The sequence below is a fragment of the Rhinolophus hipposideros genome, assembly GCF_964194185.1.
Source record: "Rhinolophus hipposideros genome assembly, chromosome: 13".
Taxonomy (NCBI): Eukaryota; Metazoa; Chordata; class Mammalia; order Chiroptera; family Rhinolophidae; genus Rhinolophus; species Rhinolophus hipposideros.
The window spans coordinates 62,417,247-62,439,029 of NC_138059.1; the positions used below are offsets into that span (position 1 = coordinate 62,417,247).

General features: G+C 37.0%; 1 protein-coding gene across 5 annotated transcripts in view; it reads left to right on the plus strand.

The window, feature by feature from the left end:
- The window catches only part of CSPP1 (centrosome and spindle pole associated protein 1), a 103,525-nt gene that overhangs the window by 64,170 nt on the left and 17,572 nt on the right, over positions 1-21,783 (plus strand). For 4 of the 5 annotated variants that reach the window (XR_013994697.1, XM_081069783.1, XM_081069786.1 and 1 more), the window contains 7 exons: positions 2,479-2,631; positions 6,310-6,422; positions 9,626-9,775; positions 10,174-10,320; positions 14,991-15,095; positions 16,700-16,766; positions 17,383-17,500. Coding sequence is in view for 4 of the 5 variants with exons in the window: in XM_081069783.1 (XP_080925909.1) it covers positions 2,479-2,631; positions 6,310-6,422; positions 9,626-9,775; positions 10,174-10,320; positions 14,991-15,095; positions 16,700-16,766; positions 17,383-17,500 (853 nt within the window). In the remaining variant the exon portion in view is untranslated. The remainder of the gene's footprint in view (positions 1-2,478; positions 2,632-6,309; positions 6,423-9,625; positions 9,776-10,173; positions 10,321-14,990; positions 15,096-16,699; positions 16,767-17,382; positions 17,501-21,783) is intronic. The other variant, XM_081069785.1, reaches the window with a different exon arrangement.

Consider the following 21,783-nt stretch of genomic DNA (forward strand, 5'->3'; position numbering starts at 1 on the left):
AGGTTAATTTTGAAATATGTGTTAGTAGTAGTGCCAGAGTTGGAAATTTTCTTTAACCTTCTGAATTGACTCATTATGAAAGCATTAGTATGTCAGCTATGAATTTCTGAATAATACTGGACCTATAGTAATAGTTAACGTATCTTAGTCATTTTCTTTAACATGTTTCAGTATTTTCTACCAGAGTACAAAGAGCAACTAATTTGTAAAGTTAATTTTAATTTCGAAGTATTCATTTAAGTTTATTAAAAAATAAAGACTATAAAATAAGGAATGAGAAAAATTAAGTACTATTTATGTTTTGTTTACCTGTAGGTATCATACAATTTAGTTTGGTTCAAGGAGTGGAATTATTTTTCCCACTCGTGAATCTGTGACATTTTCTTTTGTTATTCTGTTTATTGTAGAATTCTTGTAATGCTAGCAATTTTATGTTAAATATGATGACTTACATTTGAAATAAAGGCCCCTTTTTAGTGACATCTTTGCAGTTGGCAAATTATGTTCTTGACCAAAGTGGCTTTTTTCTTTTCATTGTTTTAGCTGAATTTAAACCTGCTACTGGCCTACCCATGGAAAGATAGACAAGGAGTGACCAATTTTTTTTTTTGACAAATCATTTTTTCTAATATAACTGAATATGGATTTATTTTGATTGTTGAATCTGATAGTCTTAAATCTTAAATAATAATTGTGTACTCTGCTGAAATTAATTTTCCTTTTATATAAATATATTGACTATTCTAATTGAGAGGACCATATGTAATAACAATAGTAAATTGTAACATGTTACTGATTTTGAAGCTTATCATTGTGTTTGCTTATGTGTAGGTTATTTGTGTCTTAATTTATGGTTTGTGTAGGTGAATAGCAAAATGAGCTTGCATTCTCTAAGCACTCACTAGCTTGGTAACAGAGCTGCAGCTGTGGGTATTGTCTGGAAGCAGTGAGCTTGATGTACTGCGCTCTGGTGATAGAAAATACTACCAAACGGTCTCCACTACCATCTGCAGAACAGAATTGAGACTCATCAGCTTGTGCTGTAGAATATTCCAGAATAGGCCCCAATTTGCATTTTCCTATCTTATTTCTCATTGCTCTATTATGTGTATTTTGTGCTCTTGTCAAGCAGGACTACTTTGATGGTGCCAGAACACTCTTCATGTTTTACCCCGTTGGAGGTGTGTTGTGCACATTGTTCTGTTTCTTTTTTATACTTTCCCACCCATTTTCACCTGTTGAATCTCCTATCCAGTGTCTAAGTCCACCTTGTCCTAAGGGTTGCAACAAGATGTGAAATTTCCTGATTCTGAACTCTCATTCTTTTTGGTAACATTCACATGTTACTTGCCATGTTCTGTCCGGTATTCTCATCGTGATTCATGGTCAGTACGTCCTTGAACATAACAGGCTCCCTGATAAATGCTTCTTATATCCAGATTTGTTTGCTTTACTGCTGCCACACTATGCAAGTTGTTTGTGGAGAACTACTTTTTATTTGTTAAACCTTTTGTGTTCTTCAGTCATTCAGGTCTGTTTTTAAGATGACTGGTTGTTTGACCCAGTCCTACATGCTCAGATTTTTGTATATGTGGTGTCATTGTGTAACAAATTACCCCAACATGTTTTAAAATAACAAACATTTATTGCACTTCTGCGGGTGAGTAATTTGTATGTGGCTGGATGGTTCTGTCGTAGGGTCTCTTATGACGTTGGAGTCCAAGATGTCAGAATATGAGCTATAGTCATCTGAAAGCTTGACTGGGACTGGAGAGTCCATTTCCCATATGGTTCTCACATGGCTGAGGAAGGAGGTCTCAGTTTCTGGTCACGTGGGCCTCTCATGGGGCCCCTTCAGTATCCTGGTGATATGATAGCTGGCTTTGTTCAAAGTGAGTGGTGTAGTAGATCAAGCAAGGTGGAGACCATAATGTCTTTTAGAAGGAACCTTGGAGAAGTCATATACCATCACTCTGCAATCCTGTATTCAGAATGAGTTATGAACTCTGGCCCACACTCAAGGGGAGGGGCATTGAGCTCTATCTTTTAAGGGAACATTGTGAAAGAATTAGTGGATATGTTTTAAAACTCCACATAATTATATTTTTTTCATTAGGAATGCTGATGTTGGGTAAATTTCACTACGACTGGTTTTGAATTGTTGCAATATTTTCTGTATTAACGACATTCCATGCTCTGTAGTAACCTAGATATAAATACGGTTTTTTATGGGTTGTCAAAGATCTGTATATTCTTAAGTTCTCTACTGATTTCGAGTTTATTTTGTAAGGTTATTTAAAAAAATATTTTAAGTTTTGATAATTTTGTTTCTGTTTTCAGGGCACCAGTATGTCATTGAATTATTCCAGCTCTGTCCTATTGTTTTTCTCTCATTTTCCCTCCTTTAAGAAAATGTATTAAGCATACTAATTATAGTAATGTGTTTATTGAAATAAATGGCTTATTTTTCCCTCTCAGCTGATTTGAATAGGATGCACAGACAAAATATAGATGCCTACCATAACCCAGACGCAAGAACACACGAAGAGAAAGGGGCTGTTGTGTCACTAGACCAAAATTTAGCCACTTCAAATCCTGAGAACCTAGAAGATTCTGCAAATAAAAACTCAGGTTTTTAATCACATTCTTTTTTCCCTTTTACCTTTCTAAAGTTGTTCAGTAACATTTCTCTTCATTTCTCTGACAAAGTCTTACTTTAATTTTGAAAATTTGGTTACTCTGAGTCAGGAAGTGTAATGTTATTCGTGCTATTTACAAAATCTTTTCTCCATAGGTATTTTAAAAAAGTGAATAGGGAAATATAGTTGGCTTTTTAATAACTTTTTCTCAGCTTTGTAACTTGCTTATACATGTTTTAGCTGCTGATAACATTTTAATTTTGCTAGTGGGAAGACATTGCTTAACATTGAATTGTCTTTTCACACTTACACTGTTTGCTTCTTATACCCACAACTGTTTGAATTAGTGAGAGGTATCAGATGTGGTATGATAAATTGTACGATGAAATTCACTTTTTTTCTTATTTTGTAATCCTTTGCCCTCCCTTGTAAAACCACAATGTATGAATAAATGAAATAATTAAAAATAATTAAAAATTTAATTTGATCTCTGGTCAGATTCCCCCCACCCTTTTTTTATTAGTTTCAAGTGTACAAAACAATGTACTAGTTAGACATTTACACCCCTCACAAAGTGATAACTTCCTCCCCCAACCTACTACCCCTCTGATATTGTATGTAGGTGTTACAATTCCACTGACTCTATTCCTTATGCTGCACTCCACCTCCTGTGACTATACATATGTATATTTTAGTTGACAGTCAGTATTATTCAGCTTCAGCTTCAGGTGTACAGCACAGTGGTCAGGCATCTACACCGTCCCTGAACTGGTCTCTCTAATAAGTGCCAATCTGGCCCCCTACAAATCTTTACGACATTATTGATTACATTCCCCAAACTGTCTCTCGTATCCCCATGGCAATCTTGTGGTTACTGATTGTGCTTTCTAATCGCCTCACCTTCTCCCTCATCCCTATCCTCCTCCCATCTAGCAACCCTCAGTTTTTCTCTATATCGCTGAGACTGTTTCTGATTAGTTTGTTCATTTTATTCTTTAGATTCCACATATAAGTGAGATCATATGCTGTTTGTCTTTCTCTGTCTGATCCCCCTTTCTTAAAAAATATATTTGATTTGCTATTAAGCAACATCCTTCAATTAAATGTTCTATAAATTAAAAATTACTCAATACCTTTCTTTATGACTTGCCAGGAAAAATTGTCATTATCTTTTTAAATTAAATATATATGAAAATGTCACATATGTAAAAATCATAGGTAGTTGATGTCTATAAAATTAACCGTTTATTTACTGCAAATTCTGTTTTTATATTTTCATAGAAGTTTCGATTTTAGACTAGAAAAGAACTTTACATTAGGAAGTTCTAGAATAGCCCTGACTTAAAATTTTTTTTTGAACTCATGTGACTTATTGGCCAAATGGGCAGATTAAATAGGAAACTGGGATTAGAATCCTAGCCTTGCATCTTGCAAGCCTTTGATATCAGCCTGTTCCTGTAACCATTTTGAACGCTTCAAGAGATGAGTTGTTTTGTTTCCGTAGGCAGCCTGGACCACTCTTTGATCTCTAGTTACCAGAAAATGCTTTCTTACTCTGATCCACAACAGACTTTTACCCAGTAGGTCCAGTTTGGATTTTTGGAACACTAAAATTGGAACTTTTTTGATGAAAAAAATAATAATTCCATTTTGATGAAATTATTGATTTGGCTTCCGCTCTCAGTCTGTAATAATTCAGTGTGCAATAGGAGCAACAAAATACCTTTTCATATTAGTGCTGCTAAGAGAGAATTTTGGCTTCTTTCTGATTATCATTTTTCTCTTCATTTGCTTTTTCTTTTAGTGGTTTGTATTGAGATCTCAGTACTACAGGTTCTTCTCTCCCCTTTTCTTCCACACACAGTATTGCTTCTAGTTCTGCCTCAGCCTAGTACTTTCTGTGTCCTAGTAATAACACTTTTAGGCATTTAGTTCTGCTTACCAAGCAAAATCCAGGAAACATGAACAGTTTCCATAACCCCATCCCAAGAAAGAGCACAAACTTGATGATTGAATAGTCTCAGCAGGATTTGTCGTCTGTAGCCTTTCTGTATACCACCAATGTTTCCTCCTTTTTTGTGTGAATTGAAATCCCCTAAATTAACTTTCATTCCCTAAGAATTAACCTCAAATAGACTTTCTGAACACAAGAACCTATCCAAAGTTACCTAATTTGTTGCTATGCCATCATATATGTGTATGAGTGTGTGTACGTATGCACATATATGTATGTGTGCAAACACACACGTGTGTACATGTACACATGCATATATAGCATTTAATATTTCAAAGGCCTTAGGGAACATGAATGTACCTGCAAATTTAACATTATAACGTGTGCTTAAGGTTCATTATTGTTTAATGTCTTGTTTGCATTAGGTGTGTTTTTGAGGCCCCTCGTAATGTTCATTTTTTTCCTTTTACTTTGTGGTTCTTGGCTGAAGAACCATATTTATGAAGTCCACACTAATTTGGCTTAAATTTATTTTTTGGCTTATTATGATGCCTAGATACATTTCCATTTTCTTTGTACAGAGCAAGCATTTTCCTGTGGTTTTAGCTTATAATTTATATACTTTTAGAAAAACTTGTCTGTCTCTAATATCTCTTCTCTAATTGCCCCAAAGGCTTAGAAATTGAATGATCATTAAAGTGAAACATACCACTCAATTTTGTTTTGCTACTCAGTTTTTCTACCATAGCATAAGATTTTAATGTGTATGTATTGATTTGGCTTTCTGCTGACCTATTCAAATAAGCACTAATAAATTTAAATACAGCTGCAAAGAGACCTAAATGGCAGCCAAACTGCAAAGCAGTTGGTCTACACCAAATACATGAGTGAGATAAGTAAATGCTTTAGATTGATGGTATAAAGAATGAATCAGTAAATAAAAAATTATATAAAACATTATGTGAGACTTAAATTTAAAGACTTTTTTTTCTTTCTGCGTTCAAAGAGACTCCTGGGGTATAGTTATTTTTCAAGTTGCTTTTACGAAATATTTTTTTTCCTTTCCCAGAATGTGTAATACTAATAGGTAATAGACAATACTTTCATTATTCATGTTTCTATTCCATTAATTATTTGACAGAATTTTCAAATAAAAATTTTTGATTGAAAGAGTTCTCATTTATAAAAAAAAGTTTTTATATCTGACTTTCTAAACTATTGTTTTAACCACGGATGGGAAGATTTTTGGAATTACTGATTTTTTCCAATCAATTTTAGAAATTCTTTTATATATGTATACATAATACATTTTAATATATAACTAAGCAGTATTCTTAAGGAAAGGATATTTACATACATAACTTAAACATACTTTTTTCCTCTCCTTAAATTTTACTTTAAAGCCTTTGCTGTAATCAGAGTTGTTTTGGTGTTAGCTTTTATGTTTTCTTGATGTCTTTCAGGTATAGGTATTTATTTATAGATGACTTTTTAACTATTTTATTAGTAATATTAATTTTATTTTAATTTCACAATTTTTCTTTCATTACTTTTCATCTGGTCTTCAGATTCTAATTTCAGCCTTTTCTGATTGTAACCTTGAACTTCTGTATTTAGCACAATTTTTCAAAATACGAATTTAGTACTTCATTCTTTAACACTTACATTTTCTAAGGATTGGCTAATGGTATGTTTTTGCAATATTTCTCTTTCAAGGTCATATGCAAACACAGAGCTCTCCTTTTGCTCGGGGAAATATATTTGGTGAGCCTCCAACTGAACTTCAGATTAAACAGCAAGAATTATACAAGAATTTTCTTCGTTTTCAGGTGAAATGTTTATTTGGTCATAGTTTCAAAGTTTCATTAAGAGTTTTAACAAACTAAACTTGGAAAGATTTTTATCCATAGGATAAAGAATAATGCCATGCAATTATCTATAATATCACATATACGTATATATAGGATATAGGTACTAAAATTGATTATGTCACATACCTGAAAAAGGAATCAGGAGACATGCTAGGTATGTCAGTTGACTTAATTTTTTCTAGACTTTATTAAATCATTAATTGTTCAAGAGTGATGAAGTTTCTAAAACTGAAAGACATAATAAAATGTTCACCTGTTAGGTATAGAATTAGTCTTTCTGGAAACTTATGTGTTGGTAAAAAATAATTTTTTTCCAAAAGTTTTTATATATCTTGATTCAGTAGTATAGATTGTAAATAAATAAAAATGAGATGTAATCGCATTTTGCAGTTATTTGCCACATGTATGTATGTAAACAAATAGAAATGCCCACGGGCAGACACTGGAGCACCCAGTGTTTATGAAGCAGGGACTTGCTGAGCTCCCATACTGTGCCCACCTCATGCTGACCTCGAGGCAGGGAGCCTGAGATGGACAAGAGGCCTGCCTTTGAGGGACTCAGTTTCTTCTCTTCTTCCCTCCCCTTCCCACCGACATTTACATCCCATGTCAGATTAATCCTGTGATTAGTCTTTTGGTATGACTTCACATATTATTCTTTTTTACTCAAACACCTGGCTGTAGCTTTTTTTCTTTCTACAGGAATTGTCCAAATTCCTTAGTCTGACATTTAAGGCTGCGTATCCAATACCAACCTCTTAAATTCCTCTTAAAGAGATTCTCCTCAAACATACCATCTTTCCGATCCTAATTATTGTGGACTCCTACATAAAGCAGGGACATAATAGATGCAGTGTTAGGGATGATTGATCTGGCATCAATATTTAGGATGTATTATTGGAGGATTAACATTGGAAACGGGTATTTTACTAGAGTGCTGACAGTGGAAGTGGATGGAAGCCCTTCCTACGGGTTGACAGAATGAATAGACATGCCCAAAGTAAGAGGCCCGCAGGGTATTGGCCACAGAAGTCAGGTAGCAGCAGATTGAGGGTCATGAGTCACTTGTTGAACTTGAAAGACCCTGTGGGATGTGGCCCATAATGACAGCAAGTCCAAATGTAAGGAACTCCTGTTGTACTTAGTGAGTGCTGGCATGGTCTAGGGTAGAATTCTGGAAGTAAATAAACAAACAAAATCTTGCAGTTGTATAGCCTGTTATTGTTTATAAGATTCTTTTACAGATAGTATTTCATTAAACCTTAAAACTCGCTGAGGAAGATATTATTTTATTTTATGACACGCAACTGAAACGGGCTAAGTCTAGAGCGTCATGGCAGAGCTAACAAATGGTGAGGCCAGTGCTTGAACCCAAGTCCCCTGACTTTAAGTATCTCATATGTAGCTTCCGAACTTAATATTTCTAGGTGCTCTAGGAGTAGTCTTTCCCTCTGGAAAAAAACACTAGTGATGGGGGAAGTTTTGATGGTGTTAGTTTCGGAGGGAGTTCAGCTGTCAGTTCTCCCTGTCAGCCCTCAGTGTGCCTGTGGGTGGACTGCTCTCAGATGGTGCTTGCAGGTCTTCTGGAAGCTGCCTCTTAGTATTTATGGTGTTTATTATTATTATCAATAGTATAGTGCTAGACAAGAAGGATCCACAAACTTAAGTGTTAAAAGAAATATTGTAAAATGTTCACCAGGATGGGCAGAGTGGCCTTCGCTCCATGTCTGCATAAATAAGTAGATCATTAGGTCAAATTCAGAAGTCTTCGTGTGGTTAAAATTTGGTAAATAACATGTGAATGTTAAGATAACATTTTAAATTACAGCTTTAAAAAGAATACATTTAATAAAATATTTGCATGACCCTTGAAGCACTTTTGTATCATACAGTTTAAAAACCACTCACCCAGCAGATAGCTTTCCCCTTTCTGTTGAACTGTGTAGCATTTCCGTTGGAATGGTATTTCCATGGGCGCATTGGGTATGTGATCATTGACTGGGACCCTTTGTGCAGAACTGACCATGTGATGATGGTTTTTTTTTCATGGAGTAAGAAAAAGGGGAACTGAGTGTCCGATGTGAGGTTTTGTTGTACGAGCATAGATCAGAAATGATGTTTTCTCTAAGTATGTTGTACTTGAAGAAGTGATTATGTGCACACTGCTTAGTACTAAATATTAGGATTGTGCATATTTAATAGTGATGTGTGAAAGAAGAATGGAAAAAGCTCTAGCATGTGAAATCAAGGGACGTGTAAGAAGATGAAAGTTCTTATAGCTCAAAAGATGGACAGCACTAGATATAACAATCTTGAAACTAGACACAATGCAGACGACAACAGTAAAAATATAAGCAGCCACAATCAATCCATATTTAAGAGTAACTAGAATCTGTTGGTACCTGATGGCAGTGTCGTGAGTACCAGCACCTCTGCTGCCCTGCTTCATTCATGGAGGACGTAGACTGTCTCTTAGGGCTCCCTTCCTTTCAGATCTTGGACCTGAATGACCTGCCTTTGAATATCCCCAGAGTATTCAGTACTGAATGACCCACGTGGCATTCAAGATGAAACTTAATTATGAATCCTTGTGGCTAACCTCCTCTTTCACCTTACAACTTGTCAGTAGATAGGAAAGAAGAAAGGGCATTCTGGGGAGGGATTCTGGCATAAGGAATGATTGAATGCTAAAAGATTGATTTTACTGTTGTTTCAGGATACTTATGAAGCCAAGGAACTTGGAGACATATAGTAGCAATAGTTAGAGAATAACGTCATTATGAATTATGTACTGCATACCTTCTGTTTTTGGAGGAACTTTTATGTTTTTTGCATACATTTTTCACTTCAATTCTTTGAGTACTCTTTTGAGATGCAGACATTAATAATTCTTTTTACCAGATGAGAAAACTGAACAAGAGAGTTTCTTAAGGTCACACATAGTTTGTAAGTATTAGGTGGAGCTGGAATGTTATGCATAGCTCTTAACATCACATCATGTAGCCTCCCGAATAAAATACAGGAAACTGAAATATTTAGGAACTCAATTTAACCTGCAAAAAGAGGATACAAATGTTGAATTCATAGAATACTCAGAAAAATTAAGTGGTATTCTAACTTTTCAATAGTTTACAAAGAAATAACTAGGTTTGATTCTTTAGATTGAGGAAAAGAAACAAAGAGAGGAAGCAGAGCGAGAGAGACTGAGAATTGAAGAAGAAAAAGAAGAAAAACGGCTCGCAGAACAGAGGGCACGAATCCAACAAGAGTATGAAGAGGAACAGGAAAAGAAAAGGGAGAAGGAGGAGGAGGTGCCGTTTTTTTCCTACTCTATTTTTCTACTTAGCCTGAAAGTGAAATTTTTATTTTGACTTGAAAAGATGTGTATTACTTACATAGGAGACTGGTCTTGGAGTATATTTAGAAATACCAGATCAGTATTCATTCACTGGATATTATATGTGAAAGAGTAAGTTAAGAAAAGAGATAAATGATGACTTTTTTAAGCCCAAAAATAGTTCAGGCTAACTAAGAATGTTCTAAAAGATGTCTGACATTTATTGTTAAGCGTACAACTTCTTTGTTTTGGAACACTATATCATCTGTATCTTCAGTTCAGCATCTCTTTATTTCAAATAAGACAGCAAATTTTTGAATGGACTATAGGATGTTTGTGTGGAGCATATATGTTTTTCTCTTTATTTTAAAGCAAAGGCTAAAAAATGAAGAGCTTATTCGGTTAGCTGAAGAAAGACGAAAAGAAGCAGAAAGAAAGAAGAAAGAAGAAGAAGAAAAGCATAACCTACAACTTCAGCACTATTATGAAAGAGCAAATACAACTGGGGAAGAAACAAAGGTAAGTTTCAGACAAAAATGTCAGCTAAGCCTATAGTTGAACCCACTTTCACTCTGAGCATTGTGGAGCTGGTAGCCTCAGGGAGAAAGCAGAGTAGGTGCTCAGGCTCTCACTTCTGCCTCACCGCTGCGTCTGGCGCCACACCTATCTCCGTAGGAGCCCATGTTCCTGCTTTGAATGGAATGGGTTGACTTAGGCAGCTTCATTTTGTTCCCGTGGTCTGGACCAGCACCCTCCGAACCATTCATGACAAGAGCAATGCAGAAATTGAGAACAAGTGTTGGGAAACCTATTTTTTGTCAATTTGTAAGAGTAATTTTCTGTCTGCTGAATCTCGTAAGACAAAAGTTGGGCTTGAATTGTGTAACGTCCTTTAAAGTTTTTCATTTATCTAGTAATTTGTTCTCTCTGTGTACACATTTGTCCATGATGGATTGTAAGTTTCAGAAGAAAAACCGATAGCTCACCAGAGGCTGGTTTGAAGTCCGTATCTCTGAGATATAGAGGGTTCGTGTTCCCAGTTCAGTGCAGGGATCAAAGTTACTAGACAGAGCTTTTCTCTCTAGAAAGCCAGTTGGCCCTTAGAGATACAGTATACACCGGTCTCATATTTCAAAGCGTATTTAAAATTCTGTATGTATAACTGTCATGTTACAAATGCATGTGCCTGGGTCTCACCTACAAAGTGTCTGATTTACAGAGTCTGAGGCAGTCCAGGAATCTGTAAGCATCCTTAGGAGTTCGAGTGCCGCCGGCATTTGGACCACACTTTGAAAACCCCTGTATGTCTTGTAGGTTTGGCCCAATTTAATTTAAGAAAATTGTTTTTAGGGAGGGAGATGAGGGTAAGGGGGATAAAATATATGGTGATGGAAGGAGAACTGACTCTGGGTGGTGAACACACAATGGGATTTATAGATGATATAATACAGAATTGTACACCTGAAATTATGTAATTTCATTAACAATTGTCACCCCAATTAAAAAAAAAAAGAAAATTGTTTTTAGAAATTTAGATTTATACAAACATTTCTTCTAAGCAGGATTCACAAAAAGATCGCTTTTTACCAGTGGGCTCCTCTGGTGTATTTATGTGGTTTGGTTCACTGTCCAGTGTGTAACCAACTGTAGGTGACATGAGCCATTTCTGATTGGTTCAAATACATGATCTGACTTCTCATGCCAGGATTTTATGGTGATAGAAATGGTAAGTATTCAGCAAGATTATGAGAATTAGAATTAGCTAAAACATTGAGAGAATTTATAAGTCAAGATCTGCATTTTTTATTATGTTTATTTTCAGTGTTCTAGGAATGTTAGGCAATAGTCTTCATTCTTAGGATATAAAGTTGGATATATATTTTTAAGCCTTTTAAGGTATGTTGTTCAAATATCACATCATTCTTTTTTTAACTATTTTTTTTTTATTTTATTTTATTTATTTTTTTTATTAATTAATTTATTTATTAGTTTCAGGTGTACAAAACAAGGTAATACTTAGACGTTCATCATTTATATCCCTCATACTGTGAACCCCCCTCCCCCCATCCACTATCCCTCCGACCTCACACTGAACCATCACATTATATATATAAAATTATAGTTGGCATTCATTAATGTTTAGCTTCTGATGTACAATGCCATGATCAGGTATCCACAGTATCCCTGAGGTGGTCTCCCAAATAGGACGCATGTCCATCGGATACCCAACAAAATCTTTACAACATTATAGAATACCTTCCCCAAATTAATTTTCAAAAGAAAAACCCTGAGGCCATCTTGTGGTTACCAGCTGCTTCCAAATCCCTTCACCTTTCCCCTTATCCCCAACCCCCTCCCACACACCCATCTAACCACTCTTGGTTTTTTCTCTGCGTCCCCAAAACTGACTCTGATTAGTTCATTCACATAGTCTTTTCTTTAGATTCCATATATAAGTGAGATCATATGGTACTTGTCTTTCTCTTTCTGACTTATTTCACTTAACATAATGTTCTCTAGATCCATCCATGTTGCTGCAAATGATAAGATTTCTTTCTTCTTTATGGCTGCGTAATACTCCATTGTATAAATGTACCACAGCTTCTTAATCCAGTCATCTACCGATGGGCATTTTGGTTGTTTCCATATCTTGGCTATTGTGTAAAGTGCTGCAATAAACATAGGAGTGCATACAGATTTTTGAATTGGAGTTTTGGATTTCTCCGGGTAGATGCCTAGGAGTGGAATTACTGGATCATAGGGTAGTTCCATTTTCAGATTCCTGAGATACCTCCATACTGTTTTCCATAGTGGCTGCACTAATCTGCAGTCCCACCAACAGTGCACTAGCGTTCCCTTTTCTCCACATCCGCGCCAGCATTTGTTGTTTGTTGATTTATTGATAATAGCCATTTTGACTGGAGTGAGGTGGTATCTCATTGTGGTTTTTATTTGCATTTCTCTGATGGTTAGTGAGGTTGAGCATTTCTTCATATGTCTTCTTGCCTTCTGTATGTCCTTCTTAGAGAAATGTCTCCCCAAGTCCTCTGCCCATTTTTTAATTGGGTTGTTTGTTTTTTTGGAGTTGAGTTGAGTAAGTTTTTTATAGATTTGTGATAGTAATCCCTTATCAGATATATCATTGGCAAATATCTTTTCCCATACAGTAGGATCCCTTTTTGTTTTATTGATGGTTTCCTTTGCTGTGAAAAAACTTTTTAGTTTGATGTAATCCCACATGTTTATTTTTTCTCTTCGCTCGCGCGAGGGGATATATCAGTGAAAATCTTACTCCGGGTAATGTCCATGAAGTTTCTTCCTATATTTTCTTCTAGATATTTTATGGTTTCAGATCTTACATTTAAGTCTTTAAGCCATTTTGAATTTGTTTTTGTATATGGTGTAAGGAGGTGGTCCAGCTTCATTTTCTTGCATGTGTCCGTCCAGGTTTCCCAACACCACTTATTGAACAGACTATCTTTACCCCATCGTACATTCTTGCTTCCATTGTCGTAGATTAGATGGGCATATAGGCATGGATTTACGTCTGGACTCTCTATTCTGTTCCATTGATCTATGTATCTATTTTTATGCCAGTACCATGTTGTTTTGATTACTGTAGCCTTGTAGTATAGTTTGAAATCAGGTATCGTTATACCTCCCACTTTGTTCTTATTTCTCAAGATTGCTGAGGCTATCCGGGGTCTTTTATGGTCCCATATAAATTTTAGGATTATATGTTCTATTTCTGTGAAAAACGTCGTTTTTTTAACTATTTTTTTTCAGAGTAGTATTACAACAAAATTGAGTGGAAAACAGAGAATGTTTTATTGTAAAATAGATTATTTAAGAATGAGATTTGTTAGTTTCCCACAATTGTGTTTCCTCCAGTGTCTTTTATTTTTAAGAAAAAATGGTATTTCTTAGGAATGTATAATTTTATAAGTGGTAAAGTTTAATTGTGAATTACCATACACTTTTAAGCCAGCTTTGATCCATTTAATCCATTGACCCTTAATTCTGAAATTGTCATTGCTAGCTACCATTTATTTTCACTTATGTATGTCTGATATATTTTTTTTGTGTACTCTTAGTTTTTATTTGTGTCACCATTTTTTTATTTTTCAGCTAACGTATATTTATTTAATTTTCTGAATTTGAATTTTTACCCTAATTGAGAGTTATAATCGTTTAGATAGGGATATCTAAATCCATTTCTTTATCATAACCAATATATTTGATTATATTAATTGAATTTGACTTTTTGTTTTGCTTCCTTCATAGTTGTTCTCTTATTATGTGGACTATGCTTTGTTCATCCTCTACTGTTCTCTAGAAGGTTTATATTGTCTTTATAATTCTGTTTGTGGTCACCTAGAGGTTTTTTAAGAAAACTTTCTCTTTCATATATTTCTAATTTTATCAAAGTCACCACTGAATTGTAATATTTGATTTTCTATTGTGCAAAATGAACAATTTAACATCCACACATATACTATGGTTTGGAGGGATTTTTCACCCAGATAATTATTATTGCATTTTGTTGGGAGTTTTTATGTTTTTCGTATTTTGATTTTAATGTGAACTTGGGAACTGTTAGCTTTGTTACACTGAGAACTGAAATCCTGTTTTATTTTCATGTGGAGACATAGAACCCTACTGTGATCTGGAAAATTCCTTCATCCATGATGCTCTTGATGCTGAGGAAATTTAGATTTTAAATATTGATGTATATTTTCCAGAAAAGGGATTTTGTTTGTGTATTGTATTGTCCTGTTTCTTTTTATTATTAAGATAATTTTTCACTTTGGCTTTATTTTTTGTTTTTGTTGCTTTTCTAATATTTGGTATGCTATTGCTTTGCTTAAGTTTGTTGAATTTTTTTATCCTGATCTGAGAGTCATATTCTTTTAATAAGGACATCTCAATCCATTTATGTTTATCATAACTGATATATTTGATTTTGTGTAATGATTTTTTCTGTCTTTTTTGGTGGAAAATATTTTACTAAATAAATGCAATGACATTCTGAACTTCTTAGGTGGTCCTGTTAATTACCAGAGGTATATGTGTGCACACACTCACACGTGTCCATATGTGTGATTGTGTGTATAGATACACATATTTATTGGTGTGTGTGTGTACACACACACACACACACACACACACAACTTCTTTCTTTGTTTCAGCACTTGAGACAGCCTTCTCCCGTAGTTCCTGCTCTTCAGAACAAAATTGCAAGCAAACTCCAAAGACCTCCTTCAGTTGACAGCATTATAAGTTCCTTTATGCAGGTATATACTTTTTCTTTTCATTTTTTCATCTTACTAAGTTATTTTGGATTGGGGAAATTAAAAGAGGTTTTCTTATTCACATATTTAGCTAGGTTAGCTTTTTTTCAGATCTGAAATATAAATAATGTCTACATTAATTTGCTGTGTCTGTTGTAACTGATAATACTTGGTGTCCTAAAGTTAAAATCTTTTGAGAAATCAGAATTTAGCACATGGTTCTTGTCCGAGCCCTCAAGAAGGCCTTTTCTTTGGTGATGTATCTTCTGGCTAGCTGGAGTTATGCTACTGAAGTCCCTTATACTTTAGACTGAGCTACAATCAAAAGAGAGCCGGGAAAATGTTCCAGAAGGGTTGATCCTTGAATTGACTCTTGAAGAATGAGTAGGAATTTGCCAGAAAGAGAAGGAGGGTGAGGGACTTTGAGCAGGTGCAAAATGGTGGAGGGAAGTAACCAGCTGGCACACATGGCGAATGCACCGTGGTTTAGTCGGGCTTGAGGACACCTGGGCTGGTGGCCCAGGAGGTGGAGGTCACACACATGCAAGCTGTTGGATGGAGTGCGATGGGTTTGACTCTATGCCATAGGCTGGTGGATACCAAACAGTTATGACCAGAATGGACAAAGGCATGTGTTAGAACAGCTTCCGGAATCCCACCCTCTCAGATTCTGATTTAGTAAGTTCCTGGTAGATAATGGATGGAGGGAACTGTAATGTTTCAATAGGAAAATGACGTGGCCATCTTGTCTTCCATAAGGTTCTCTCAGGCAGCCACGTGGAGATACATTTCAGAGGCCAGGATCTTTTGCAGAAATCCAGATGTGAGAGTTTGAGGACCTAAACGAAGGCAGTGACAATTAGAACTGAGAAGCGGTGACAGTGTCCAGATACATTTAGGAGATACACATAGTGGTATTTACTGTGTATGGAGATCGTCTCCGATGAGTTCGGGGGAAGGAAAGAGGGCTGAAGATGGAACAGTAGAGAATTCCCAACATTTAAGAAGCAGAGAAAGGAAATAAGAGACGGAAAGTGACAGAGTGGCAATGATAGCAGTTGCTACAGGCCATGTAAACGCCGATTGAGTGTGTCCCTTGGGATCACTGGTGACTTTGGAGGGAGCAGTGTCAATGGAGTGTGGGAGCAAAGGCAGTCGCTGTGAGGTGTAGAGTGGACGGAAATCAGGACGCAGACACCGAACATACTGACTGCACTTACGATTCTTCAAAGGAGCGTGGCTCTAAAAGGGACAGTGGATAGTGCTGGAGGGTGAGGTAAGACCCGTTTGTAAAGAAGGGAGAGATTTTTAAGCATTGCTGAGAGGAAGGTGCTTGGAGACAGGAAGAGGGTGGAGAAAGGGGACCAACTGATGGATTGGATGCGGTGGGAGTCACTGGTCAGGTGCAGCGCTCCCAGGTGGAAGTTACCGTTGGGAGTAGGGCAAGGACTCTGCCGTTGTGGGAAGGGAAAAGGGATGTGGGGAAGTTCATGGTAGGAGAGTGAGGAGTCTGCTTTCTTTCACATACAGTGATGTTCAGAAATTGCTCTGAAAAGCTTCTGAGTAGGGAAGACACACTGAGTGTATCTGTCATGACTGTTAAACAGGAACGTTCCGTGTCCCGGGCGCAGTCTCCTCCGGTGCCTGCCAGGAAGAATCAGCTCCGTGCCGAAGGTAGAGTTAAGGGTAAACCTGGAATCTAGACTGTTTGTTAACTTTTTATTCTGAAATAATTATGGATTCCTAGAAGGTTGCAAAACAGAAGAGAGGTAGAGTGGTCCTGGGTACTCGTCCCAGTTCCCTCAGTGATAACATCTTACATTCATAGCACAGCATCACAGCCAGGGAACCGTCACAACTGGACGGACACGACGCTGGAGCACTCCGGACCCTCATCAGGCTTCCCCGGGCCTTGCATGTACTCATTCATGTGCGATTATGTTTGTGTGGGCAGTCTGTGCGTTTTTATCATGTGTAATTATGTACATGTAATTCCACCGCACAACCAAGGGACAGAGCTGTCCCATCACCATGGCAACCCCACTGCGCTGCCCCTTTCCAGCTGCGCTCTCCCCGGAGAATATTTCCTAACTTTGGAAATTCCGGTATTATCAGAAATGTGTTTGTAGGTCTTAATGATGTTCATAAATATGACCTGTAATGTGTAAAGCATTAAAAACAACTTCCATAAAAATGTCTCCTCGGAGCATCTTAGCTTTGTAGGTCAGGTTATGTTTTAATGTTTAACCTTTTGTTCCTTATTTTTTTACTCACTAATGGGAATTTGCAGAGGAGAAAAAAAATGTGATTATGGAATTATCAGAAATGAGAAAACAGCTTCGTAGTGAAGAGCGCCGACTGCAAGGGCGCTTGCTACACATGGACAGTGATGATGAAATTCATATAAGGCAAGTTTCAGACTGCATTTTTTATTTATTATTGAATTCTTTCATGTTTCGGATAAGAGATCATATGTCAATCAGAATGTATCCAGTAATTGTGTAGTTTTCGAACAGGTTAATTTATCTGTACTGTAAAGCCACCTGTATTAGATGTATCGTGTTTCCCCCAAATAAGGCCGGGTCTTATATTAATTTTTGCTCCAAAACATGCATTAGGGCTTATGTTCAGGGGATGTCCTCCTGAAAAATCATGCTAGGGCTTATTTTCCAGTTAGGTTTTATTTTGGGGGAAATAAGCACGGTAGTTTGCATGCTTAAAAAAAGTTTTTAGCAGATTGTTGGTGAAATTGTAATGACTGAAGTAGCCTTTTCTCCCAAAAGAAATGTAGCTAAATAATTATATTCTAGTGGAGGGACTCAGTGCAACTAATACAAAATCATATATGATTTTTAGAGTCTATTTCTGTTTGTAGTATGTGGTAGGTTTTCTCTTTTGTTGGCAAAGCAATTCTTTTTAAAATTAACTCATGTGTTTTTTGATTCACATTCTTCAGTTTTATGTAAAGTTGCCATCATAAAACATTTATCCACAATTGTTGAGTTTATTCATTGTGAAAGTATGGTATAGTTCATGATTATTTAACCTAATATAAAGTGTTTAAATTGAGCATTCTAATTGTCCTTTTCTACTGCCAATAATAAATATATTTATGGCAGTGGTGATGATAGTGGCATGTTGACAGAAGAGTTGGGAGGGAGAGGAAGAAAGATAAAGAAGAAATAGTACTTTCTTGAAGGAAAACCAAAAATACTACCGTGTTTCCACGAAAATGAGACCTAGCTAGACCATCAGCTCTAATGAGTCTTTTGGAGCAGAAATTGATATATTAAGACCCGTCCTTATTTTACTATAAGACCGGGTCTTATATAAGACCGGGTCCTATATTAATTTTTGCTCCAAAAGACGCATTAGAGCTGATGGTCTGGCTAGGTGTCATTTTCAGGAAAACACGGTATCCCTAACCATTACTAGGGTTAGACTTAATGAGAAATCCGTACTGGGGGCAGGCCATTTTTTAAGCTCTGTCTTTAGGATGGATTGTCTCACTGCAGAAATCAGTGAAAAGTAATTGGCTAATTGGGACTTTATGTGCACGAGGCAGGAGGATGCCTGCGGCATGGTGTCTGCCAATCCAATGACAAGGAGTCCAAGATAGGAAAGAGACAGTTGAAAGACTAGAAGAAGACACAGACTAGACAGTGATAAAAGCAATCTACTTACTTTCCTTTCTTAGGCTTCTATAAAGTCAGGCATAGGAATTTAGTCCTTGTGAGGGAAGTGATAGAGGAATGGAAGATTTCAGAGTTGATTATTTCATCAGACAATTTCATTTGAAAGCTATTTGTTACATTTTCCTTCTACAATGGGTTGTTCTGAAATACTTATTTTCCAGCAGAGTAACCTACAGACTACCAAATATTTGATCTTTTTAGCCAAAAGGACTCATACATTTTCTAAATCAATGTTCTTCAAACTGTAGGTTGCGGTCTTTTAGTGGGTTATGAAATCAATGCACTGGATAAGTACCACACTTTCTTTAAAGGATGTTTATTTTTTAAAAAACGAAACAGTCTATTTTGGCAGAATATTAGATGATATAAAACTTGCAAACATAGTACAGAGTTTCCATGTGCCCCGCACCCAGTTTGCCTGTTGACATCTGCCCTTACCAGAGTACACTTGTCACAGTCAAGAAGCCGACCTTGACATGTTACTGCTAACTAAATTGCCAGTTGTTTTTTTGTCTCCAGTTTTTCCGTTACTGTCCTCTTTCTGTTCCACGAGCCAGTCGCTGCAGAGGGCCACACTGCATTCAGTTGTCATGCCTCCTCGTGTCTCTGTGTGGGACGGTCTGTCAGTCTGCCCTTGTTGCCCCGACAGAACAATGTACGGGAGGACTGGCCAGGTACCCTGTAGCAGGTCTGCCGGCCCAGGCTCCTCTGATGTTTTCTCATGATTAGACTGGGGTTAAGGGTTTTGGGAAATGGTAGCACAGGGGGTCCCGCACGTTACGTCACGTCACATCACATCACAGGCGCTCGGCATCCACATGTCACCCCTGGGATGGGAAGCTTTCTCATTTGGTTACTGTCTTATCTGCCAGGTTTCCCCACCTCAGAATTACTCTTTGGACGCAAATCACTAGGAGTGGGGAGGGTGGGATTACGCTCCATCTCCGAGACAGGGTGTTATCTACATAGTATGTTTTTAGAATTCTTCTGTAAGAAAGACTTCTTTCTCCTCCCTTCTTTATTTAGTCAATCATTTATTTATATCACTGTCTTCTTGTGTATATTTATTTTGTATTTTGGGTTATTATCCAGCACTCCACTATTTATGTTGTTGCTCAGATTGTCGCAGCTTTGGCCATTGGAGTTCTTCCAGGGTTGACTCCTGTGTCCCTTTGACGTGTCCACATCCTTTTGTTTTTTGAGCACTGCCTTCCTTTCTGGTACTAGCTGGTGCATGAGGATCACGCTGTATTGCCCCTGCCCCAGCCCTAGAATCAGCCTCTTCTCCACCTGGTTCCTCTTGGGGCTGGAGGTTTAGAAGCTGAGTGTGGAGCTGGGTGTCAGTGCTTCTAGGTCCTCTTAGTGGGCGGAGCTAGAGAGCACGCATATGTCAGCTGAGTCTCAGACTGTGGTTGTTCTGTATCCATCAATTTGTATGTAAATTAAGATCATGCTGCTCTCTCTGACTCCTTCAGTGGGTGGGAGGATTTTACTGTAGCATGTTGACCTGCCTAGTTTTGCTTTGCTTAGATTTTTGTTGGCATTCTCCAAGCGTGTTCTAGCTACGTAAACAAGGTGAGGGCATTTCAAGCGATACACTGGCTAGATAATGAAATGTTAGCCCATGGTGGTAATTTCCCATAATTCTTCCATAGTAGGTCAACTGCTACTACGTAATTGAGAGATCAGCGCAGGTTTTCTGTACTTACTTTTATGATATTATAAATGCCTTAACTATTGCAGCTTTCCATATTCTAAGCATGCATATTTAATTTCAATATAATGGGTTGTTGAGATTTTATTTTCATTTATAAATTAAAAACTATGCTTTCTTTTGGCAAACCAATATGATTTAAGAAAGAGAAACCAGTCAGCTTTTCAGTTTTCTCATTTGCAAATCATACATGATAATTTCTACCCGATGAGTCTAGTGAAGAATAAATAAATACATGCATTTGGAAGTACCTTGTAAATTCTACATGCTAACTTGTTAGATGTGTTAGAATAACCATCATTTAGCAAGAATTGGTTAAATACATTTAGTTTGGTATAATTTTTAATATGTATTGTGATCAGAGACATCTCAGGGTTGGTTCTTTATTCCAATTTTGTTAATAGTTTCACAAAAAGAATCTTTTATTTAATTCACCACATTATTGTGCTCCTACTGTGTGGCTAGGCACCAAGCAAACACCAGCCAGCTCCCATGCATAGAAAATCTAATAACCAAATTCCTAATTTAGCAGCCTGTTTAACTATTGGCATGAATTCTAATGCCTTCTAGAAGCCTGTTTAGTGTTAGTTTTGCATTTTAATGAATCTCCATTGCAGTTCCTATTACCCTAGGTGGTTCCCTAGTAGAGGCCTGTGTCAGCCTTGAGAAGGTAGTTTTGTGGCCTTGGCGAATCCTTCCCCTGAAAGGAAACTCCAGGCCAGCAGGGGCATTGGCTGTGGGAACACACTCCTCCCTTCTAGGTGCCCAGGGAAGATTCAGTGAATAAAGAAACGAAGGCACGAGTCTGGCCGACTCTCTTACACCCATGGCGTAGAGCTGCATTGTACAAAACGGGCTACCTAGTGCTGAAGGGTGCAGCAGGAGATACTTGGTGTTATTGCATTTTTCAGGGCTCAAGATGTCATCCCCCATCCCTGTCCTCTCATCGTCACTCCCTCAAAGCCTTAGCAGAAGGCTCCTTTCCCAAGCTCCCCGCCTGTCATATTAATTTCCTAGGTGCCACAGGAATAGAGTGTTAATTAGGTAGATATAAAGTTCCCTGAAAGCCTACTGTAAAATCAGTGTTAGGGACTGTCGATAATACTTGTTACATTGGGCAGCACATTAATACCATATTTTTCTGTATAATTTCTATTTTAGGCTAGGGAAGGTAACATTTATTGAGTACCTAATTGTCAAGCACTATGCAGTACTATGCTGGGTACTTTACAATATATAATTTCACTTAATTCTCATGCTCACAAGACTAAAAGGAGTAGAC